General features: G+C 40.6%; 2 protein-coding genes across 3 annotated transcripts; both read left to right on the top strand.

Annotated features, from left to right (window-relative positions):
- The first annotated feature begins 1,199 nt into the window (after positions 1–1,199).
- Positions 1,200–22,276, top strand: si:ch211-230g15.5 (polyhomeotic-like protein 3). 2 transcript variants are annotated; one of them, XM_026362863.1, is made up of 12 exons: positions 1,200–1,671; positions 1,755–2,013; positions 5,404–6,040; positions 9,798–9,950; positions 11,292–11,499; positions 13,842–14,906; positions 15,734–16,068; positions 17,469–17,634; positions 18,958–19,069; positions 19,336–19,456; positions 20,402–20,687; positions 21,517–22,276. In XM_026362863.1, exons 3-12 carry the CDS (start codon positions 5,423–5,425, stop codon positions 21,669–21,671), a joined length of 3,219 nt encoding a protein of 1,072 aa, XP_026218648.1. In that variant the 5' UTR covers positions 1,200–1,671; positions 1,755–2,013; positions 5,404–5,422; the 3' UTR covers positions 21,672–22,276. The 2 variants fall into 2 exon arrangements, with proteins under 2 accessions (XP_026218648.1, XP_026218647.1); XM_026362862.1 differs by having other exon boundaries at positions 1,200–2,013.
- Positions 22,277–23,018: 742 nt separating this feature from the next.
- Positions 23,019–25,596, top strand: cldn11b (claudin 11b). Its single transcript, XM_026362867.1, has 3 exons — positions 23,019–23,244; positions 23,559–23,723; positions 24,439–25,596. The coding sequence occupies exons 1-3, from the start codon at positions 23,019–23,021 to the stop codon at positions 24,696–24,698; spliced, it is 651 nt and encodes a 216-aa protein (XP_026218652.1). The 3' UTR covers positions 24,699–25,596.
- The last annotated feature ends 385 nt before the right edge of the window (positions 25,597–25,981 follow it).

Raw genomic sequence — 25,981 nt, 5'->3', positions numbered from 1 at the left:
CATAGACTGTTTTTCCAAACGGGATTTTGCTGAATCTAAGGCTGCATTACAGTCTCTTGAAATCATTCTATACATTTTCGAGCAAGGCGATCAGTATAATTAATGGTGCTGAGGTGCTTTAAACGTTTGCACAAAACATGAAATTGAGGAAGTGTTCATTTTATCTGAAGTCAAGCTGTTGTGTCTCGTATTTTATTTTGAAGGCCCACCCCGCTGTTTCCGCTCTAGTCCAGTGTTCCTGGGTTTATTTTGGTGCAGCTGCAGATTAAAGTTAATGACGCAGCAAAGTATTTGTTGTCAGTAGGTGTCCGAGGTCCAGTCTGCAGCCTGTTCAATGACAGACACTCATCCGATTACTGACACGCAACTCTACCCAAGTCACATGAACGCATTTTTATTTTAGTAGTGAAAATGTACAAAAATGAACTTAATCTTCTCCACAAGTGCGTGAAAGATGGAAAAAGAAATACAATATTTGTATTTGTTATTTATAATTATTTATTAATACTAAATGTAAACATAGAAAACAGGGAACCTAGACTCTAGTAGTTCTGAAAATATCTTAAAACATACATTGTTTGGTTAAACAATTGAGTAATTGTTACTTAACAATAGTTAAGCCTGCTTATAAGAAACCACATTTCAGAGGATGTGTAATTTCGAATCCACAACATCTTTGACCTGAAGCATTAATTTGAAGATTAAGATGAGCAGTCATGGTTCGTTTATAAAATAAAATGTTTTCTTATAGCCTGTGAAGATTCTGTCTTTATAGATAAATCTGTACAAAGTGTTTAAAACCAGCTCCACCAGAAAGTAAATGCTGCTCAGTGTTTAATGCTTTTGTCAATGCTATTTACACAATTTAATTCTTTTTCCATTTCAACTCTCCACATGATCTTAGGCTCAGTACTACATATTATAGATTGTATACGTAGAAATGGTTTAAAAAGTACATTTACTTACTGCACTTAAGCAGTATTGTAGTGCATTTGAGATGGAACTCTTGTTCTCTACAATCCACTATATTTATTTGATAGCAGGTTACTTTTCATATCTATTACTCTGGTGTAATAATATTAAACCAGTAAATATAATCAGCAGCTGCTGCTCAGCTGAAATTTATCTTTAACTATATGTTTTCACTATAATCTGTTAAACTCACATTCTGCACACGGACTAACCTACTTTTCATTTCAATTCTAGCTCCTGATGCAGAAAGTCGAAAGCAGCCATTTCACTTTGACAAACTATTGTCATGTTGTTGTTTCACCGTGTTCATTTGAGGATCTGTCTTCCACCCCTGCACAGTAAAACAGTAATGCTGTGTGTTTAACATTAGTAATAACACCGTGCATTGCGCAGCGTGCATGGAGCAGCCTGGCTGTAAATATCCGCGTCTTCTCAGTCCTCCTGAGCTCTGAGTGGTGCTGTCTCGCCTCCGTCCTCTTGTAAAAACCACCTTCCATTGCATTTCTCCACCAGCGGACTAACCAGGCCCCTCGCAGCCGTTACACAGTGGCCCCGAGCCGGGCAGATTCCCACCACAGACCCGGCAGGTGTGAAGGTGGGGGTGCAGCGGAGGACGGCGGCCGACGTACAGCCTCTGAATGATGGATTCGCGGAGCGCTCCGTGGGAAAAGCCCGGGCTGCGGTGAAAGCCTAAACAAAGTGCGACACACATGCTAGTACACATCATAAACGGGCCCGTCTCGCCTTGCAAGTTGCAACTTTGTGTTTGTGCCTGTCTGCAGGGCTAACGACAGATAACCATAGGTGAGGCTGGTGAAATTATTGTCTGGGGGGAGGGGGGGTGACGCGCACTTCACAGCAGCCCCTGCGCTGTCAGACGAGGAAGTGAGGCTTCATACACGCCCATTTCAGCCTGTCGACCCTGCTAAAAAAGCCCAGACCCGCTCATCTGATAACACAGCAACAGACTTTATAAACATGCGCTCACTTTCGGATGGACGACACCGGGAATAGCCTGCACGACGACGCCGATTACAGGAGGTAGGTGACCAGAGCGCTTTACGCATAACGTGGACATGACAATTCCCCAAAATGTTATTATCGTGAGACTTCTGCACTGTGAAGGCCTGTCTCCATCTTTTTTTTTTATAGTCACATGCATGATCTCTGGCCTAGCTGTCATCGGCGTGCACTGTGACTCATTAGTATCATCGCCATCGTGTGCGATAATGCCGTGAGGCAGACACGTTATGTTAACAGGCTGCGGGCCAGATGTCAGCATCTGTCCGCTGTGTGGCGGAGTGGCACCTGCTTGCGTGGGGATGTTGCGTTAATTAGGTTGAGTTCAGGCAGCAGATTGAGTGTCCATTTAAACCAGAAACTGCCTTTTGATAAGATTTTCCCCCAAGATTTGCACCGATTTCCTCATGTTTGCAGTGAACTTCGAGCGCGTTACACGGCAGTGACGTTGGGATAGTCCTCATTTTCCAGGGGCCACCTGGGTCCACAGTGGGACTCCTGGGCTCCAGAACTGTTGTACAAAATCCTGATAGGCCCACATAGTTTTTACAGCTGCAACAATACTGATACTTGATTAATCATTAATTAATCTTTTGAGCAAAAGTGGTTAAAATCCACTGGCTCCAACTTCTTAAATATGAAGATTTTCTAGTTTTTCAGTGGCAGCTTGACTCTTCACAAACAGTCAGATATGTCACTATGGGCCTATATAAACATTGGCAGTGACCTTATAGACCAAACCCGTCAGTTAACTGTGAAACTAGTCAGATAGAGCCTTTGAAATATGAAAATGATGGTTTATTTGCATCCTTAAATGCTTCATGTTGCACTGCTAGTTTTAGTTCTGTATAATCAGTGAATATTTACCAACTGATACTGTGCACAGCATCACTATAAATATGTATTTTATGTTGTTTAAACGCTGGGACTACATTTTGTGCTGGTTTTCTTTCATTTATGTAATTAGAAATTCAGATGTGTCATCTGGATTTTTCTGATCTGAGTATTTTGGCTGCTCTGAACATGTTCTGTTGCTAACTGTCAAAGTACAGCCTAAAAACATAAATATTTTGAAGAATCAGAATAAAATGTGTTTATCCACATTGCTTTAAACAGTCACTGGATTAAATTATTTCCTCACTACACTTTTATTATATTATTATTATTATATGTGACATGAATGGGAGAAAGCTGGTCCTGGTGATCCAGTTCATTTTTAATGATCTCGATGCAGTTATGAGCTTTAAACTCCAATAACTGTTGTGAAAGTACATTGAGTTTCTTTCTTCTTACAGGTGAAAATGTTGGTCTGTTGAAGTAGTGGTGGAATTAGTACTTGATGCACTGGATGTAGCAACTTAGAACGAATGGATAAAGCCCCATTAAAGGGTCTGAGAATGAAAATGGTTGCAATTCCTGCACATGTCATACAATACTCTCGACCAAACTCTTAAATAAAGCTGACAGTCTCTAATTTAGGAACATCTTGATTGTTTGGCTTCAGTTGCGTTCAGTTGCGGTGTTGTACAGAGCCAAAATGATGAAAGTTGTCAGTTGTTCACACTCTGTTCAACCAAGCTGTTTTTATGAAGTGGGGAAGACAATGAAGTAATTGGTCTTGGTCTTATTTGAGAGGATGGCAAATTGTATAGATGAGCGTTGGTTCTTAATGGTCCAAAGATTAACTAATGTACAATTTGTGCTTGTTAGTAAGTTGCAGTGCTGCTAGAAGAAAAGAGTATTTGGCCAAATAATCAAACTATAACTTCCATGACTGTAGTGACATTATCATATCAGTACTAGAGGCCATAGTCGCACTCCTTCTCCTTGTAGGATGAATTTTCAGTTTCCCTGCAGTGGCGGTCAGATTAACCGCTGCCATGGCTCTAATCCAAAACACACGGCTGAAATTGATAGTAACGGTGTCATGTGTCAGTCGGTCTGCCGAGTGTTTTCTAAACAGCCACTGAAGCTACAGCACAGTCAAACATGTGGTCTCAAGATTTTACTCTACAGCGTCAGTGAAAGCTTTGATGCAGTTGTCACATTATCAGACTGGAGGGATTGTTTACCATGTCTAATCCATCACTGTCTGAAAAATGCACATATGAAAACTAATATTGGTTTTATGTTCTGGGTGTGGACTTGAGTTCAGTGTAGTCAAACATCATATTTGTTTCAGTTACATCTGAGGATCCATTTCTTTGTCATTTCTTTCCTAACCCTCTCCTCATGACTGAGAGAAAACTACTTACTACTACAATGTCAGCCAGGGATTTAGAAATACTGCAGTCACGTGAATTTATTTTGCTTTATCATGGTTGGCTCATATCTTATTTTATTTAAGTTCTATTAAAACGGAGCAAAAAGTACTATGATTGCTTAAACAGTCAACTTAACCATCTAAACTCTGACTAAAATAACTATTTTCATACCTTTACCTCTCTTTTTTAGTTCACTGTTTGCCCAGAATGTGCTTCTACTTATCCAGTTTTTGTAAATATTACTTAAAATATTGACTATTATTTAATTATTTAACAAATTTTAGTATATAGTCATGTAATGTGAAATCATTGTGTTCAATAACATCTTTGAGTTGAAGCAACTTAAATATATGAAGTTTTAACTCGGGGCCTCAACCCCTGCAGCACTCTGCCAGCTTCTGATTGGCTGATTCAGTCAAGTTCAGTTAAGTGTTTTGCAGAAATAAAACCAGCAGAAATCCTAACACGTATTATTTGCTGGAAATTTTTATTAGTTCAAGTTAAATAGTTTCTTTTCATTAGATTAATACGAATGCTAATCGTGATAAGGACTAGTGGTCAATTCAGTATTTATCCCACAGATACTTTAACAAAGTTAGTGAAAAGAGATTCAGATGTTGTGTTTGTACTGATTTTGATAAAGAAACATACACTTAATGTTGAATGAAGATCTGACTGAGAAACTATGCTGATTTTGAATCAAAGACGACAAGGTTTATAGAGAGGAAAATTAAATAGCAATGTAATTCTGCTTAGAAGATTTCAATATGATAACTAAAGTTGCATTTGTTAAGTAAGAAGTTAACATTTAGCCTACTCTGAAAAGTGAAGTAAAGGTGAGACTTCCTGACTTTTTTCAATAAACTCGGCGTGTTAGTTTCCGTGAAACTAAACAAATAACAAACCTGCAAAATCAAGCATTGCTGACTTATTCACCAGAGGATTGTGTTGTTTCAATAAAATCATACTAAATCAATTTGTGATGTCACAAGTGAGGAGGTCATCCAGTGAGTATGTTGATCAGTAGGTAAGTCAACAAGCAAATCAAACCAGTGAGTCAGTGAGTAAACCAGTGACTGAGTTAGTCAGAAAGTCAGAAAGTGAGTAAGTTAATGAGTCCGTAATTAAGTGTCTCTCTGTCTCTAAGTGTGATACAGTGCTGAACGATGGACGGGGAGCTGGTCCGACAGAACCAATCAGACCACAGAGAGGCCACCAATGGAACCAGCCCTCCGACCTCCACCACACCTGACTCCTCCACTCCTACAACTCCCACCCCTCCAAGACTCACCCTCAACCCCATGCTCCTGGACTCCCCTGCCCCGGCGCTAACTCCCACCACCTCCTCCCCTCCTCCTCCTCTCACCCCTGCTCCATCTGTCTCTGCCACTCATGCCCCAAAGTCGGCAGCAGGCTCTGCTCCGTCTCCACACATCTTCATCCCTGCTCCACCCAAGCTCACTTCCACCACAACCCCTCCCCTCCGTACGTACTCTCGCCCCATCCTTCCCTCTCCGGCAGGCAAAACATCTACCACACAAACCTCCACCTCCTCCTCTCTTGTCCCTCCATCGCCGCCTTCCTCTTCTTCCACTCCTGCTGCAGTCAGCACTGCCTCCCCCCTCCCCTCCTCCTCTTCTTCTCCTGTAACGCACAGCAACATGTCCACCATGTCCACCAAGACCTCCACCAGCCTGACCAATGGGAATACAAGACCTGTATCCACGCCAACCCCCACACCAATAACGCCCTTTCACACACCAGCCAGTCCACCTGGCAGACAGGTAACGGATGCACATGCACACTGATCTTCATATGATCCACTTACACAACATTTAACTCACAGTTTGTGAATTAACAAATATTACATCCTAAGTGTTCCACATAGGCACAATCTGTCAAACGTTCAGGTCAGCAGAGAGTCTCTCCGATGTCTTGGAGGATATAGAAGCTGCAGCCACTTAGCATCGCTTAGCACTGGACTGGAAAACGGGGAAACAGCCAGACTCTGTTCCAAGTCAACAAAATTTGTCAAACAGCCTCCAAAAAGCTCACTACTTGTTTCATCTGTACAAAAACCAAAGTGTAAAGATGACGCATTGTTGTTTTACATGGCAGTTATATTCTAGACATTTTTAGTGACTTCCTTTACCACAGTTTTGGGGTGGATCTGTAAAGACATACATCTACAGTGTACGGCTAATTTTACTACTCTTTAAAATATCCAGGCTGCTGTTTCCCACTGTTTTCAGCCTTTATGCTAAGCTAAGCTAACCAGCTTCTGGCTCCACCTTAAAATTAAATGGACCAACATAAGGTTTATATATCTTCTCATTAATATGTAAAATGTCTGGTTGGTTAGGACACAGGACACGTTGCTGGAGGCCACATGCTGTGGTGTTACATATTATTTTTACCTCATGAAGTAAGAAACTATTTAACATGTTGTGATGGCTTCAGTTTAAAAACTCTCAGAGGACACTTGGTTCCAGTTTGTTTGTCACAGTGTTTTTTGTTGTTGTTGTTGTTGTTGTTGTTTTTTTGTGTTTTGTTTTTTTGAGTGCTGTTGTGCTCTGAGGTAACATTTCCTCCAAACGTCAGTTTGACTCAGCACCTGTGGGAGGAATTCACACCTGCTACACTGCGATCGCCTCTTCTTTTTCACTGGTTTCAAGGTGCATTGCTTGGTTTACAACAGTAATTTAACACTTGTGCTGTGTCTCACTTCCACCTTACAGACACAAAAATGCAACGTCCGTGCACCCTTTTTAATATTTCACGTTGATTTTGTATTGTCTTGCGGCCGTGGATGAGATGAGAGAAGATTTCAGCTGAGAATAATGTTGATTTCTTCCTGTTATCCAGCACTTTCTGCCCTCGGGTTTTCCTCTGAGGTCCCAAACATTGTACAAACACAGTCCCTTTAAGCTACCGTGCAAGATTATTGTTGTGTTTAGGTCCCTCAAAAATAAGTGTCCCTTTAGGCTCTATGTTTTTGGTAATTATAATATTCTCATATTTTTTATTTTCTGAAAACAAACCCAACCACAGACTAATTTTAGCGAGGGTTTAACTGCTGAATAGTATTTATAGTAGCTGTGCATACAACTGGGATAAAGTGCTGGTCCCAGGGAGAATAACTAACCACAAAGATCCTAAATGACACAAAGCTGAACACCGAACACAGACTCTTTTGTTCTCTATATACCATCAGAGGAAGAAACAGAAAGTTTGTGCTGGATTTTTTCCAGAAGAGTTAAATGCTAAAGCCTGTCCATAAATGTCTGATCTAATTGGACATCTTTTACTTATTTATTGATCAGACAGTTCCTGATTTAGTAGTTTTAGATTGTATTTTATTTGATTTATGATGTAACATTTGTATGAACTTCAGATTACAAGTTAAGTTTCAGGTGATGCTCAGTCCTCACTCTAACGCTGGATCCAGGTCTTTTTGGAGCATTTGGATTAAAAACCTGACCACTACGCTCCAATGTAAGATTATCTGAGCCTTTATCCGGTTCACTGCTAACCTGTGAACACACATACAAACAGATTACCAGTGATCAAGAAGCTTTAACATATAAAAACAAATGAGATTGAAATAGGATTTTTTGACTTTCTAATCTGATGAAACATTGGTGTGAGCTGACAACACAAACTAAACAAAATGTATGAACATGTGTCACAGCCGTCCTCTCTAAACTGCTCTCTGGGTCAGCGTTAGACTATGGCTGACTGTTTGGGGTTACGGTTTCCTCTGTGTCTGCTTTCATCTGAGTACGTTTCACATCCTTATGTGTGTATCTCATGTATCAGACTTTGTTTGTTAGCCAGCCCCAGCCACATATACTGTACAGGACACACACACATCAAGTACAGATACACAGCTGCACCTGCACATCAGTGCAGGTGCTGCTGCATATTTTATATCTGTACTTACTCCTAGAGGGGTGATTTCATAAAGGAATGCTACACTAAAAATCTATCATTTCAGCACAGGTGGCCACATACTTAGTGATCGTCTAGGGACACCAAAAAGGAGGAGGAAAAATCTTATAATTCCTGTACTGCTATGTATTTTACCTTCTTCTTTCATCTAGTGTGTCCGTTACAAACGCCACAGAGGAGATGGAAAGTTGATCTGCTGCTTTTACAACCCTGTTCTTCATTTGCTCACACTTCTGCTGTATGCAAGACTCACATATGAGTAATGATGTTATATGTTCCATGCAAACATTAGGCTATAATATGATCCACGCCAATGTAAATCATAATCAGGATCCGGATACTACTGTATGTGCAGGGGTATCCTCAACTCAAGTCGGAGTTAGTCGTCAGTGCGTTAGCGGTTTAACAAAAGTTCATTTTTGATGAAGGTGGCAGCTATAAATCCACTAAGTCACTTTACTGTTCTTTTGATGTTAATGAGACATTCATGCCACAAACCATCCACACTGATGCTGTATCGCTCTATCTCTTGGTGAAAGTTTAAACTGTGCACTGAAAGTCGTTAAATTAGGTACAAATAGAATTACAAGATATTAAACGTGGTCAGGCAGTCATAGGTCAAAGGGTAATGTTAATGGCATCAGTTGTGTCATAATAAATAATATTAATAATTTAATAATGTGTTCATCATAGAAAATGATGAAGTCCGAAGTTGAATTTGTACTCAGTCTGCTTTTCAGTATCTTGTCCACACAAAGTTAGTCAAAAAATGAGATGGTACCAGCTGCAATGTCTGATTAAGTATGTATGTATGTATGTCAAGTAGAATAAGGCAGACCTGTGCCGCACGCAGGAAAACTGAAAAGGCAGTAATCCAAACAGCATAGAAATTAAAATAGAAATTATACTGTTTCTAAAGAAAAATTAGGAAAAAAGGACCAATGTTTGTTACAGTTAAAAGTTGGGTTCAGGACAGTTGTGGGACGTAAAACCTTTATTTCGAGCCCTACCTCCAAAAAAGACAACAACTAACTTTTCAGGGCCACTTTTCAGTCACAATAGGGATTTCGTTATCAAAAAACAGATTTTTTTTTCTTTATATTGCACCGTTCTTAGGATGAGAGGGGCACACACAAAGAGCTGGGGATTAATAAGTCACACAACATGATGAATTATGAACTGTGCACAATGAAACCAGAAACTACCCCAGTCACTGAAGAAGCTAAGAAAGCTGAAACGTTTTGTTTTTACAGGTTCTACCTGACTAGATACGTATCCTGCTTGTAATAACATGCACTATGTAAATATAATTCACTTGCTTTGCCTAGATGCAATCTTAGTGTGTCACAGGTGAGTGTGGGATCACGAGTACTTCCAGCTAATCAGTGTAACGGATCCTGAATATTGCTGTTTATGCTAATGCAGCTCTTGCAGCAAAGGTGGGCCTCTTTCAAATGGTGTTTTCCCCAGAAATTATTAGGAAATATTCTTTATTTACTGTCATGGTTTCCACCACTGTACACACACACACACAATAAGAAAATGTCATTTTAAGCGTTTCCTTAACCCCCCCACCTCTTTTTTTTCCAGGCATCTCAGGCTCATCCTGTCGGCACACCTGGTCTTATGCGAGTTAATCAGAACCCCTCCCCTGTCAGGCAGAGGGTGTCCCAGCAGACTCTGCTCCTTGGAAAAGGTCTCAAAGGGTCTGGCCAAGACCAGGTGCTGCTTAGAGCTCAGATGGTAATCACAGATACACCCACACATCCATACACACATTTACATAGACTTTTATATGCATGCAGCAACATGCAGCACGGTGAGTGGAGCTGCAGAAAAATGACCAGTATTTAAATGAGGAGCTGCAGGAGGTAGACCGGAGTTTCAGGATGCATTCAGGATATTCAGGAGTTTTCTGCAGTGTTTCTTTGTGGTCTTTATTTGTCTCTTCGGACTTGTTTTGAATCCAGTTGTGGTCGTTCATGTCTTCTTGTTGTGTGCCTGTAGTTTTGTGTCTCTTCTTGTTTTTCTGGGGGACCCCCCCAACTCCCGTGCCCACTTGAGTGTAAATACTCAGCTCTGGTTCAGCTTGAAAATAAGTTGACTGTTAGATGATTGTGTACTGTACCTGTAAAAAGCAGGTAGACAAGAAGGATGTTACCCAACACACTCACACACAAACATTCATGATCAGACTGCGCCTTAATCCCTGATCTCCTCTGTGTATTTCCTACTACATTTATTGCTTTCCTTGTTTCCTTTCTCTTTGTTTCTTCTTGCAGCTGATTCTTACGTCTGCTATGCGATCTGCCCCATCCTCTTCTTCCTCCTCCTCCTCCTCACCCTCTCCCCCTTCCTCTAACCCTGCCTCCGCTCAGGTGAGCAGCCGAGCACATGTGACTTGTAGTGTGTGAGCATCTGTGATTTTGTTGTTTAAATGAATAACAGTGGTAGATACTGTACTAAAGTCTTTAAACTTTATTAAAAAGTAAGAGTGGCTTTCGTAATTTTCCTTATTATTGCACAATTGCTCATTTCAGAATAAAATACATATTACATTATTGGACTATAATTGTGCAGCTGTTAAAGCAAAAATTCCTTTTACCTACTTTATGTACTGATATGTGGTTAAGTCATAATAAAGCAGTATTGTTAGCTAATTATATTTTATATCAATAATATACATGTGCATTATACAGTCGTTTAATTTGCCAGAGAATGTTCATCATACGTACTGACCTTTTTAACATTATGTTGAGAAACGAGTGTGCATAGTTGCACCTTTAGAGTAGAAGTAGAAAATATTCAAATAAAGTACAAGTACCTTCAAAATGTTCCAGTACTTAAATAGTAGTTACTTTTCATCACTGTTGAAAAGGCTCCTTAAGCTCTGTCGCTTTCACTGCAGCACCTTGCACAATGCTTTAACACACCTGGTTGGTTGCCTAGCAGCAGTTGTCAAACTGTGATTGGACAAAAGCTGTTTGTGGGAAGGGTTTAGAAGACACCTTTAATGAAAGCCTGGACGTGGAAAGATGTGTCAAGGTCTAACTAAACGTTTCTCTTTCTGTCTCCGTTGTCCAGCTCCAGAGTCTCACCCTGAGGCCTCCTCCCCCCGGGGCCCTCACCATCCCTCCTTCCCTGCGTCTTAAACCCCCCTCCTCAGCACCTCCTCCCCTCTCTCGCCCTCACGTCCCCATTTTCCCGCCTCTCAGGCCGCGACCACAGCCCAGCGCAACGGCAGCAGAGAGCCCGGCCGCACCCAGCCGCCACCTCTCCGTTCCCCCTCCAAGTAGGTCCCAGAAGGAAAAACGAACACTGGCTGGAAGATTGTGCTGAGTTTACTTTAGGTTTTATTTATTTTGGTTTGTATTTTATTAAACTGAAAATCTGACATCAACTTGAAAAACCTGTGCACACACACACACACACACACACACACACACGAAAAAGTAAAATAATCATTAGATTAGGTCAACCTGTAGCCTGAGAGACAAACCTCAGGTTATAAAAACACAACGAAAAGAAAACTTGATGCTGCTCATGAAGCGGTTTAGACAAATTTCAGTGATTAATTCAAACAGTGACAGTACCAGAAGACAAAGAGCAGCGTGCTGCTTCTCCAGGTTTAAACCCCTTCTGAATACTTCCTAAAGTTACACAAAATGTGGTTTTCCTGTAGCACCTCCTTACGTAACCTGATGCAATAATACCTGATAAAAATTACAGATATTCACCAGGGTATTAGTGATGAGCTGTTGAGTGATAATTGGTTTGACAGTTAACACATTAATTCATGTGTTGGAACCACAGAAACAAGCACAAACATGCAACATGCAAGTAATCCTAATCTAAATTTATAAGATGCCAAAAAAAAACAAACAAAGAGGGCAAAAAATCTTTTCATTTCAGGGCCTTTTTGACTTATTCCTAAACCTCTAGCAGGGTGTATCTTATTTTTGAGTTTGCTAAATAAATCTAAAGACGCTGGGAGATATCGAAAGAAATGACAATTTAACAACCTGTTGAGGTGATGTGCAAAACCTGGGTTGAATTACTTTAATATAAAAGGAAAATAAAAGGCGTTTCCACAATTTAATTGATGAGGAAAAATCACAAAAAAGAGTTGATAAGAATATATGTACCATCAGACACTCGCTGCAGTCAGTTGTTAAGAATCTGACATTAAATTCAGACACAATAATCAAACACAGAATTTAACAGTTCAGGAGTTCAACAACTCGCTTATAAATGTAACCGTGCCCCCTCCAAGCCGCTTTCCTCCTTCACGTCTTTTTATCCAATAAAAACAAAACCCGGATCACACCTTGAGTCAGGTGTTCATCAGGGATCAGTCAGTGAAGCCCCAGGTGTTTAGTGCTGGTCTCAGAGGTGATCACACTGGAAGTGCGGGGGGTGCACATTACACTCCAACTCATGTTTGTACCCAGTTTTACAAATACACAAGGACTATTTAAATCAACAGAACTTTATCTATTTAATCCTAATTTAATCTGGAGCTGAAACAAATAACTGATGATCTGCTCGACAGATTTATTCATTATTGGCTATTTTTTATCTTTTTTCAACAAAACCTATTCTTGTTTCATTGTTTCAGATTCACTGATGTCAATATTTGAATATGAAATTAAAGACATCACAGTATACGCTGGGAAACTGTACAAATCCTACTTTTATAGACTGTAAACATCTTTATTAGAGAGATTTGTCATGAGATTAATTATTAAAAGTACCCTCATTTAGTCAGGATCTACACAGAGTAAATATTTTATGCTGCATCAGAGGCTGAAAAAACAAAAACAAAGTGCACGTACAACCTGTTTCCTTTAAAAACTACAGGATTCAGGATTCTGAAAAATGTTTTTGTCAAACTAAAAATTATTATAAAAATGCCATTTTATATTTATGATTATGTAGTTTGGGCATCTATTAAGTTGCTATATATGGGGAAAATCTGATTTAGCTCTCAGGGGTAAAAGTGTCATTGAGATCATCATGTCTTTTTCAAAAGAGACCAGTTTATAAGACTCAACATACATACTTAGTTTAAATGTGAAGATTTTACATTTACACATGGAATTACACATTTTTAAATACAGTCTTTTAAAAGCATCAGCTTAAATCAAAGTTTTCTGCAGCTCTTTCCACTTGTGGTAGAACCTAAAATCAGTTCTTGAAGCTCAGTTTGTGGTAGAGCTGATGTTAAAACACTGTGTGACCTAATGCTGTGTGTAGTTGAAGGACCATAAATCAGACTAGAGAGTTAGGGTAGTGATGTAGTTGAAGGACCATCACAGCTTTTTGTAGAAGATGAAACAACAGCGCGATGCACTGTGACACACAATCGAGAGGCTTTAACATGCAGCAAGAAGCATTTATACAAAATCACCACAATCAAAAACAAACGTGAGTCTAGTGTCCATTCAGATTCCCTGCACAGTGCAGATAAGGACAAACCTTCAAACCTTTGTCAGCGTAGCAGTAGTATGCACTTTGTATTTTTTAGTGCTAACTTTATTCCCTCACACACCTACCAGTCAATGCTGAGACATAAAAGTCTCTCTTCCACGTTTCTTCTTCACTTTAAAGCAGTTTTTCCTTCTCCCCCCACAGCTCTCTACTCTTCAGTGCGGGCCGTCCCTCTGAGACCGAGGCTTCATTCTCCAAACAGTCACAAAACGACATCACCGAGGCAAGCCTCGACCCTCCAACCGATCGCTGCTGCTCCCTCCAGCCAGGCGTCCCCCATCAGCAGGCCGCTGGCTGGGTTGAAGAGCCAATCCCAGCATGGCTCGTTGTCTGCGACCAACCCCAAGTCTGCTGCTTCTCACTTCGAGCACTCGCCTTCTGCAGCGAGGCAGCTTCAAATCATCGCTCTCTCTTCGAGTCGCCAGCCTCAACCTGGCACGTACGCTCACGTCGCAGGGCAGTCGCCACCTCCGGTCGTTGAGTCGCCTGAACCTTCCAGCCAATCAAAAAGAACTTTGAGCAGCGATGAGGTGCTTCCTATTCCACTAAACCCTTCTTTGCCAAAAACAAGCCCCCCCCTGCCCTCCCCTCCATCTCTCCTGAGTCCAGCCTCCCCTCCGAGTCAAGCTGGACCTCAAACACCTCTGGTTCCGAAAGGAGAGGTGAAAGAGAGCGAGGAACAGAGAGAAAGAGGACGAGGGGTGAGACAAGGAATCAGAGACGAGGGGAGTGTTGGTAAAGACCTGAGGGTGGAGAAAGACGACCAAAGAGAGAAGGTGAAGGAGGAGAGCCAGACGGCTGAACAGGAAATCAGTTGTGATAAACAGGTGGAAACAGGCAGAGAGGAAGAACAGATGGAAGTGACGGAGGAGGGACAGAGCGACAGAGAGAAGACAGAGGAAGACAAGGGGAAGAAGGTGATGGAGGAAGAAGGAAGCGAGATCGCCATGGATCAGTCTGAGAGTCTGTGTCAGACCACTGATCCTGTCCCAACGCCTGATACTGTAAAAGACTCTGACACAGAACCAAAGCCTGTCCTGGACCTCGTTTCTTCCCCAGTTACAGCCCCCACCCCTGCCTCGGTCCCAGTACCAGCTCCAGTCGCAGAGGTCCAGAGTCAGAGGCTACCAGAGTCTCATCGGGACCCCCAGCCTGTGAGCCAGGAGGACTTCTGTGAGAACATGTCAACCCAGTCTGACAACCAGTCAGGTACCGTCAACTTGTACAGTCGTGGAAACTAAGTACATTGACTCAAAGGCAGCCATAGATTTAATACCTGCTGGATTCTGCTGAGATGCATTTTTTAATTCTGATAACTTTATTATTGCTGTGGTTGATTCAGAAAGATTCACTTCTCTACAGTTCAGATTGTGTACCTTCATTTTTTTTTTTTTTTTTTTTGAGATGCATCAATTGTCTGACAGCACAAAACAAAAGAACGTTGCATTTTCTTTGTAAAACAACTCCAAGGTTTAGTTTTTTTGTCCTGTAAACACCCAAATCAAACTCTACAAATTCAGCACGCAGACTCAGTCTCACTGGTTTTGTTGCTGGTTTTGTCCCAGTACTGGTCAAGCTGATTAATCCCCGCTACACCTTTTCAAAGCCAACGGCCATGTTGTTTAAAGTGTTTTATTTGGTTGAGCTGATGCACTGATTAGCCACAACATTACCACCTGGTGTTAGTGACAGGGTTAGCACAGGAAAAAGAAAAATCCACCACAGGTTGCCGCATTTGATGCTGTGTGGCTGCAGACTGATCAGGGTGCTGATGCTGGTCACTGTCCACCGCAACATCAACACTGTGTTGTGACTGAGTGGTGTATATTAAGATTTTAGTGGCATGAAGCTCACTCCTCTACTGTTAGAACAAACAACATTTATTGGGATGAAATTTCTTTTCACTCCTTATTTAATTCATTTAATATCATTTCATTTGAATTTTGGCTTAGATTAAATCATTTTGGCAGAGTGGACGACTCTTTGATTGACACAGCGTTTGAACTAATTCTGTTCACTGCCTCTGCTCCTTCCAGCGGTGTCCAGCCTCTCTTCTCAGTCTCCCCCCTCCTCGCCGTTCATCAGCCCCTCGGTAGAAAACCCTCCTCCCCTCCTCTCTTCTGAGATCGCCCGCCCGACTGACCTCAGCCTGTCACAGCATGAGACGGAGAAAGTCGACAAGCCGGTCGGCGAGTCGGAGCAACAGGCTGATACAGAGACAGAGCCCCTCGGCCAATCAGAAGACGAGTCAGAGAGCTTCAACCAATCGCTGAGCAGCCCTTGGGAGCCGAAGGTGTGGCCTGAGGGGCGACAGGTTTTGACTCACCTGGTGGAAGGATTTGTCATTCAGGAGGGGCTCCAACCGTTTCCTGTACGAACACACACACACACACACACACACACACACACACACACACACACACAACATTTGTTTTACATGGCAACTAGAAATAGAAGTGAAAAGCTAATAAAAGCTAAAAGTGATCCTATGTTATGCTTTTTGTGTTCTGATGTTACATATATACTTCTGTGTATATATGTAGTCTGAGTTCTCCATGTTACACATAGTCAGAGGCTCAATGCTTGAGATAAACATATATTTGCCTGCTGGCTCATAATGAAACGCCCAGGTTTCAGTCTCTCCAATTAACTTGGAGGACAGTTAAATGTTTTTGTTGTTCCCAAAGACAAAACCATAAAACAACAATAGATACAGTTGCAGGGCAGCAGCAGACTGTGAGTGAGGTTTTTATCTGTTCATGGACAACTGTTTTCCCAACCTGCACCAGTAAGTTGAAGGACAGTGCTGTTCTAAGTGGGCTTAGTTTGGCCCACAGGAAGACTTACATAAAGTGGCCAATCAGAACAGAGTGAGGGGGAAAAGTGGGCCTTAAAAACACAGGAGCTCAAACAAGCCTTCTGTTGCATAAAGAGGCATTGTAGTACAGGCAGTGTACAATTTTAGCCTGAAAATCATATCATCTTGTAATAGTGGAGCCCCAGAATTAAACATAATATGGTTATTTTATTTTACTCAGGCCATCACAAGTGAGCAACAGCAGCTCTGACTTCATGTGCAGCGAACACAAACATTAGGTGTGAAAAAAAAAACAGCTGCAGTTTATATGAAGAGTTTAAAGCAACATACAGAAAATCTAACCTCAGTAACATAAAGTCATTTTTCTAATAGTCCGTCATGGGTCAGTAGTTTTTTGTTTTACACTTTTTTTAAAGAGCTGCTGTAGCTCAGTATTTTGGCTTCCAGACCTTAATATTTTAGTGATCTTAAAGCTACAGTTACATCACATGTACAAGTCACCCTAATCAAATTTTTTGCCCTCTGAGTTACTCCATCTGATCTCATATGTTTATTTTTTTAACCAAAGCACGAACCAACCAAATTAAATGTATTCATATCAGATCTGGGGCCACTTTCACATGTGGTCCTAGATCTGATTCATATCTGAGCTCTGGCTCTACGACCACTGACAGAACAGTCAGATTAGAATTTGTGTGGTTTCTTTAACATCTCACTCTTCTGAATACGTCGCAGTGTCAGCTCTTCACAGCTACTAAAAATAAACATGAATAAAGCAGAGTAAGAGAAAAGTATAGAAATGTAGGACTGAATATGAATTCACAGCTTTTCAAAGAGAAAAAGATTCAACCTTTATGATGCAGCCCTCATACAGATTTAAAGATGGTCACAACGCTCTCACAGCCACAGATTGTTGTTGGATTCTGGGATTAAAATACCTTTTGGTTGCACAGGTGAACCGCTCATCCCTGCTGGTTCCAGAGCAGGTGGCCAAACCACAGGAAGTGAATGGGACCAATGGGAGCGCAGCGTTGCCTGTGATGGACACAGTAAAACAAACGGAGTACTCAACAGAGTCAGACGAAGAAGAAGGAGGAGACACGGACGACCCCGGGACCAGTAAGAGCCTCGTGAACTTCTGAACTTGCACACCAAGATTGATAGATTGTTATAACCCATTATTTCAGAAGAATTATTTCTGATAAACTTACTTTTGAATGCTTGAGACCTCTGTCATATTATCTGATCAGTCAGATCCACTATTTTTAAAATCCTTCCTTTGTGTTGCATTCAAAGACACTCAACATTAAAAATGTTACTTTTTTAGCTAATTCAAAACTGTGATATGCAGCAATGTCCCACAGATCACTATGAAACAATTTATTTAATTGTATGGTAGCCTAATTATTACAGTAAATATAGATTGGGTCAATCTTACACACAAAATGACATTTTAAAAAAATAACAACAATTATTTTCTAAATTATACAAAGTAAGAAATGTATTTATTATTCTAAATTCAAAGTAACAAAAACTTGCTCAAGAGAGATTAGAAGCTAAAAATGAATAACTTTTAAATCACAAGAAAATAAAGCAGATTACTTTAAATTAGAAAGTTATAGAATAGAAGTACAACAGAATTAATGAAGAAACAAAATGAAATCAAAACAAATATATAAAAATAATAACCATACATATTTATTGCAGTTTTAGAGTCAACACTATTTGGGTCATCTGTATCTAACTGAACACTAAATTTCACCTGATTACTAAAATTTCAGACTGTCTAAAATTATAAGTCCTTGGTGCTGATGAATGCTTAAATTAAGTTCTGTAAAACTATAAATTATGATAAATAAAGATATAAATAAATATACAAGTCAACAAAATACAGTAATAATAACAACATTAATTTATATTTGACTCTTGATTAAATAATCATTTGTTATGTAATAAATGTCATCTGAGCCCAGTGTCACTTATTTAAAACAACAACATAACAAGGCCAGTGAAATCAACAGCTGCCTGAAAACTTGGAAACCCTAACCCTTAAGGATGATAACCTTAAATATGGCAAAAGGCCATTAATAATGTACATTTTCTTGCAATAATCTATTGTAGATAACAGTGTGTAAAAGACTACACGTTGTGGTTTCAAACTCCACTTTTTAAAATCTGTGGGGCTGAAGCAATTAGTTAATGAATCAATTAGCCAGTCAACAGGGAATTAAACAGCTTCCACTTCAATTAATCATTTCATTTTTTAAGTAAAAAACTAATATTTTATTAGCTTTAAAAATGCTGCTTTGGCTTAGGTGGCATAGAAGATGGTATTCTAGTTGGTTTGGAACTGTTTGACTAAACAAAACAAGCAATTTGGCCTTAATCCCTATTTTCTGACATTAATCCAGATAAAACACAGTTTGTCTCTCACACACACAGGGTCGGGCCACAGGGACCGAACAGTGCTGCACTGTCAGTTCTGTGGGAAAAGAGGCCACGCGCACAACTTCATGCGGTCCAAGCGTTTCTGCTCCACTTCCTGTGCACGCGGGTGAGACCTGATTTCACTATCTTAAAAGCAGAAGAAGAAGAATTGTATCCTATGACTTTAAGACAGTGTTTCTCAAAGAAGCGGTGTGTTGTGTGTTTATGGGTGTTGGTGCTTTCGCAGCAGCAGCAGTGGTGGCAGGATGTGGTTTGGAGACAGACAGGTGTTAAATGCAGATATGAGTGTGAATCAAGGCAACAGAACGAGGAAATAATACCACATTTTTTGCTGTCTCTCCTTCTGTCTGTCTCTCTCTGCGACTCTGTCAGGTTTAACGTGCGTCTGACGAAGCGTCTGCGGGCTCTGAGTGCAGGCAGTCGGTCAGAGAAGCCCCGACCAGCTCTGAACAGGGCTGAGTCGGTCCCTGGGAAACCTCTGTTACTGCGGCTGGTAGGGACCCTGAACTAACCACTGTACACTGTTACATTGAATGAAGCTCAACAGACTGTACTAACAGCTGGAACTTCTACTAAGTGTTTCTTTCTACAACACTCACGCCAACTAAGGCTGCAATTAAACAATTTTATCATTATTGTCTGTGAAATGTAACCAAACTGTTAAATAAGTTTGTTATAGGTGTCAATAAATCTATAAAAACACCGAAAAGTATGAAACACATATTAATAATTACAATTTCCATGTAAATTATTAAATAATTTGTATCATTTATACTGTAGTTTGTCAACAAGAAACCATGAACTAGTTTGATCAATCAATCAATCGATCAATCAAACAATCATTAATTAACCAAATTTAACAGTGGAAATATTTTTCAAAGCAGCGTTTCAATTAAAATGTTGTGCTGGGGTAACTAAGTAGAAGCTACATTACTTTAATGTTTATTTTTAAGGTAATTGTTTCAGAGGTAAAGTTGTAGTTTTTAGTCTAGTACATTTATTTGACAGATAATCTTGTAAAACACAATGCATTGTTCAACTCACACGAGCCAAGATTTCATAAAAAAGCTAGGAATAAAGAGAGAAATCAAAAAATATATATATTGAAAACTCTGTGACAGGAATGAGTTTTTTCTTCTTTCCACTCCCATTACTCATCTAAAGTCCCTTCAGGTTGGCAACACTGGACAAAACTAAATGATTAAATTAACTGTATATAAAATTGAAGTAGTTTTCAACATCAATCAAATGATGCTGCGTAAAGTATGTTCAGCTCATAATATTTCTCTTAACTAGAATTTTATATACAGATGTTTTACTTGGAGCAAGTTTATGTTTATTAAAATGAGGTTAAAACATATAAAAAGAAAGACACACCTGTCTTGTTACCTTAACTCTGCGTTCAGTTATCTAATTTTCTCAACATCGCTCACTCCAGCCTCGTGATCTCTGGAGCGCCGGCCGACGCGAGAAGGAGGGAAAGGACAAAGCAGCGGCAGCCGAGGAGGAAGATATAGTGGGCGCAGGGGAGGAGGATGACGATGACGGAGGGGAGGAGGATCCTGCCGTTGCCATGACAGTGAGGATGGACCGTCGGGCGGCTAGGAGAGCAAGGAGGGCATCGGCCCCCGCTGTCACTACCTCTACACCCACGACCACGTTCAAGCCCGCCCCGTCCCAGTGGAGTGTGGAGGAAGTAACCGCCTTCATACACACACTGCCAGGTAAACTTGAAATAGTCTCAAACACACACAAATGGTAATTCACACATTTGGAGCTCCCCCTGGGATGATGAGCTTCTTTGGAATTGGCAGTCTGTGTTAAAATTGTCAGTTTGATTTATGCAGACACAAAAACATCTTAATTGTAAGCAGATGTCAGAGGGCTTGTGCGCAGCTTCTCTGGCTCCCCCTTGTCCAATTTGTGTTTCGCAAAACGTTGAAATCAACCAGTGTGTGAGGTAACGTGCATACTTCTAACCACCAGTCGTCAGTCTGAGGGAGATCACTGTGAAATATGTGGCAGGAAGACAAAACACAGTAAAACTTGGGTGATATTTCCAAGCTAATCACAAATATCTGCAAGTCAACTCCATCTCACTTCATAGGTGAAGATGATTTTGTTGTGAACATTGAACAAATTGAGATTTGGCATTTGTAGTTTAAACAGAGCCACTTGTGGTCTCCACTGACCCTGCTGCCTCACAGTTACATTTACAACTTTAACACATTTTTGTGGAGCTTAGGTGTCTTTTCAAAAAGGCATTAATTTATAATAAATGTCCCATAATGGAAAGTGTGAATCAGTATGTTCAGTCCCTTCCCAAAGTTTTTAAATGACACAGCTAATATGAATCTGAGAAAAGAAAGATAGTGCTGCAGACGCAAGAAACCACTGGTATATTGAGAAACACACACATAATGGATTGGCCAATAAAAAAAAGGTGCACAGTCACATTTCTGTTGTGTTAGAATTTCTCAAGACAAACTCATGAATGCAACTATGCTTTTGACCTAATGCGTGCTCGTGTCGCTGTGTTGTTGTTGTCTGCAGGCTGCAGTGATGTGGCAGAAGCTTTCCGGGTGCAGGAGATCGACGGCCAGGCTCTTCTGCTGCTAACGGAGGACCACCTGATGACAAGCATGAACATCAAACTGGGACCAGCACTCAAGATCTGTGCCCACATCAACGCGCTGAAAAACCAATGAGAGAAAATAAAAATAAAAACGAAACAGAAAGACCAAGAAAAATCGAGATAGGAGCTGAAGGAAAACAGACAATAAAGAGGAGGTGAAACAGAAATCGAACAATCTGAAGACAGCCGAGAGAGTTTGAAAACAGAAGCAGACACCAAGGATGACAGAACAAAGTCACAAAAAGAGATTCACGGTAATTAACGAGATTATAAATCAAGGTGTGGCCTTAGTAGACGGGAACAGAGGTGATGTGCAGATGCATGAAGACACCAGAGTCTGGAAGAAACGTCGTCTGTTTTTGGTCCTCTGACTGTAGCAGGAGACCGGGGGGGATTTTTTTGTAACTTTGTGTATATTTTACAAGACGCTGGAGAGTGTAAATTTGAAGCTATTTCATGAAGGATTTTGAACATTTAATATATAAAATTTGTCTATTTAGTTTTTTTAGAATGTGACGTCAATGACAAATCTATCCAGTAGCTAACATAACCGGTGTGTGTAAAAGAAAACATAATAATAATACGTAGACTTTGTAAGTGATTAATGAAAGTTTAATGTTTTATATCACTATATTCTGGACAAAAACATGTCTGTGGATTAAAAAAGTCACTATCAGGGTAGAGACTGGTGTCTTTAATCGTCACATTTTTATGGTATCCTGCTTGAAATTATTTAATAAATGAATACTTAATCAAAACAACTGGCATACGTTGTTGTTTGACATATAATGAGGAGTTTTTTTACTTGATGAGGATGGAGTGAACACCAGCAGAGGGCCACACTGAGGTTGTGAGTGATATATCTGTATTTTATTAAATAAAGTGAGTTCAGTTTTTTGTCTAAAGGTTTCCTGATACTCTTTGGGAAGCTAAAAACTTTGGATTTGACATGTCCCAGCTGAAGACTCCATAAATGTCATATGCATATGGTGCTTTTCTGTCTCTCCATAGCTGGTTTAGGTTAAGATCTCACATGAACTCTGATTGGTTTCAGTGTTGGAGTGAAGGGCATGTTTTTCGCCACACCCTATGATAACTCTTATTCCTGGCATTTTTCTGCAGCTCAACCTGGGGCACTGTAGCGGGACAGAGTGTGAATATTATACTATACTAATTTCGACTTTTTTTCTGGTCTAAAACAGAGATTACTGCATAGTTAATTTATTTGTTGAGAACTACAAGGTACTTGGTTACTTTTATGTCTAGCACATAAATATCCTTGTTTTTCCATTGTCTGGATCTGTAAAGCTGAATTTTTCATAGCTGTGTACTGCAATATAAAGACTGCGTCGCTACCCGAAGCTTAAAAACAGTGATTTTCCTTTTTGGAACGCGTAAAAGCGCACAGCGGACGCACACCATGGCGCACATCTGTAGGCAGATCACGGGCAGCACAGCGAGCTGTGTGGGCTGGGTCGGGATCATCGTCGCCACCGCCACCAACGACTGGATCCGAACCTGTGAACACTCCATGGCTACTTGCCTCCGCATGGACGAGATGGGCTCCAGGGGACTCTGGGCAGAGTGCGTCATATCCCCGACGCTTTACCACTGCGTGACCCTCAGCCAGATCCTCAACCAGCCCGGTGAGATGGATGGGTGGATGGACAGCTGGGGACAAATAAATGTTTTCAGTTAATATTTGAACACAGACTGTCGAGTTTCTAGTTTCTAATTTAATTTAAACATCATTTACTTTTCTACTTTGCCACCCTTTACTTTTTTTTACATTGTTCCAACAAGCCAGATAGAGACCAATGCCTGTGAGTGTGTGTGTGTGTGTGTGTGTGTGTGTGTGCATTTAACACTAAATGTGACTGAGTGCTTGTGCTGAGCTGTGTTGTTGATTTTACTCTAAACAGATGCTTCAGTTTTTAATAAAACCTTCGCTCACTCTCAGCCTACATCCAGGCGTCTCGGGCTCTGATGATCCTTGCATGCCTGATGGGGCTCCCTGGGATGCTGCTGGTGCTCTCGTCGATGCCCTGCGTCCGGCTGCCAAATGACACCTCAGCCATCAAGAAGCTCCGAGCCCGAGTGGGAGGTGTTCTCTTGATCCTCGTGGGTGAGGACACATCCTAACACACATTTACATTTGAACTTTGCCTTTCGTTTAGCTCCTTATTCTAACCTCAACAATCACTGCTAACCCCGAGCACTAAGGCTGATATTGACCTACATCAAACCTGACCAAACTCCCCAGTGTCCTCATAAAGATGTCTGCATGTCCACAGGTGTAAATTTGACAAACATGAACATATAACATAATTAATTTATTGCATTGTTTTCCCTCCGATGGATGATTTTGTGGTTCAAGGACAATGGTTTGAGTTTTTAAGGGGCAGTATTTTTGGTTTTAGAGGACCAAGGTTTGGTTTTGGGGGACAGTGGATTTGGTTTAGAAGCTTGTGAAACAGAAGGTTTTGGAAGGTTTAGGGACAATAAGTAAAATAATACAATACTAATAAAAAGTTAAGGATGGACAGTGCTGTGGTTTTTCAGAGGGAGGAGGGGTGGATGGAGGGTCAGGGTCTGTCAGCTCTGGCCTCAATGCTGACCCACTTCCCTGATTTCCTGTGGGGGGAGACAGGTAGTTCCTGTTAACATCCTCAGGGACAGACAGCCAGATGGACACGCGAACCTCACACAAAACCTCTTACCCAAGTAAAACAGTACGTCTGTCTAAAAATATGACTTCAAACCAGATAACATTTCATTTTTGTCTCTTTTATTTTACCTTTGTCTTTAAAAGTACCTCGTCTTCTGTTTGTCTTGTCCAGCTGTGTGCGGCACCATATCCACTGTCTGGTTCCCCATCGGTGCTCACAACAACGAGGGCCTGATGTCATTCGGCTTCTCTCTGTACGCCGGCTGGGTCGGCTCCGCTCTCTGTCTCGTGGGCGGCACCATGATCTTGTGTTTCCACAGCTCTGTCCCCTGGACCCCCAGCAGGGACAACAGCTTCTACTACTCTAGGCAGCGGGGCACAGCCACGCCAGTGGACCCCCCAGCCAACCACAGCAAGAGCGAGCGGGTGTGAAGAAGCACTGTGCAGCATCTAAATCAAGTCTGTGCAGTTACTTTTCACATGTAGCTGATTATTGGAGGTATTTGAGTGTGATTTATAGGAAACAGGGAGGTGGCTGTGGGGGCGTGAGCTGCTTTCTCGCTTTTTGAGTAGAACACGTACAGAAACTTTCTGACGGTGGGAAATACCGAGGTAGATTTACTCAAGTACTGAACATACATCCATACAACTTTAAAATACTTTATCTGAGTTTTTCTTTTTTCATGTTACTTTTACTTCATTCCATTTACTGTACACTAGTTACTTTGCAGATGTGGATACTCACTACAAAATATACTTAACCAATAAATTATGATGCAATATTACACCTGCAGTAAACAGTATTTTAAAGCTCTGTGTTTACCAGCTGCCACATTAACTTGTTCCTTTAAGAATATTGTGATGATATTATATTTGTACTTGCACCAGCTCAACACAGTAACACAGATATTTAACCCTTACTTTTAATAATTACTAAAAAACATTTGTTTGCAGTTTACAGCACAAACAGTAAATATGTTAACAATAAAAATATTCTCCTTGTAAAAATTTGAATTTAGCCCCCAACATTTGCTGCTAACTAAAGAGTTATTTCTTGGAAATGAGGCCTCTCTCCTTGAATCTTTACATAATTTCAACTTAACATGCTCTGAAAATTTTAGATTTCTGCAGAAACCTTATTTTGGCGAGAAAACATCAGGATTAGATTAAAAATGTATCCACAGCATTCATTTCAAAATATTTTAGGTTTGATTTTTAACTTTTATTTGCAGTTGAGCATCTACTTTAATGTTGAGTTTTTTTATTTCTTCCAACTGTGGTTGATATTGAATTCTTGGCTTAAAAACATTATTGGAGCTAAAAAAAAAAAGATATCTGTTAATATTGTTCTTTTACCACATGAATTCCTGGAGTTGAATATTGTATTGTACTCAAAACCGTTTGTATATAGACTTACTTCATTTGCTGCATGTACAGTATCTTCAGCATGTTACACTTTCACTGACAGGAAGAGACATCTGCTTCGTGTGATTTGGCAATCAGCCGGTTTAACCGACCGTGACCTCAGTTTTTAACTACACGACTCAATCCTGTCCTGTCTGGAGAATTACTGTTCATTAGATCAACAAAGTCTCTGTTTCTCAATCACCTGTCAAAACTTTAAAGCAGTCTTTTTATTGCCTTTACTGCATTTTGTTTCTTTTATTGTCTTAAGATTATTACCTAAAGTGAGTTTTCTTACTCTCCTTTGATTC

Source organism: Anabas testudineus, chromosome 2 (genome assembly GCF_900324465.2).
Source record: "Anabas testudineus chromosome 2, fAnaTes1.2, whole genome shotgun sequence".
NCBI classification, from domain to species: domain Eukaryota; kingdom Metazoa; phylum Chordata; class Actinopteri; order Anabantiformes; family Anabantidae; genus Anabas; species Anabas testudineus.
Note: the sequence above shows the minus strand (reverse complement) of the source record. Positions and strands in the feature narration are given on the sequence as shown.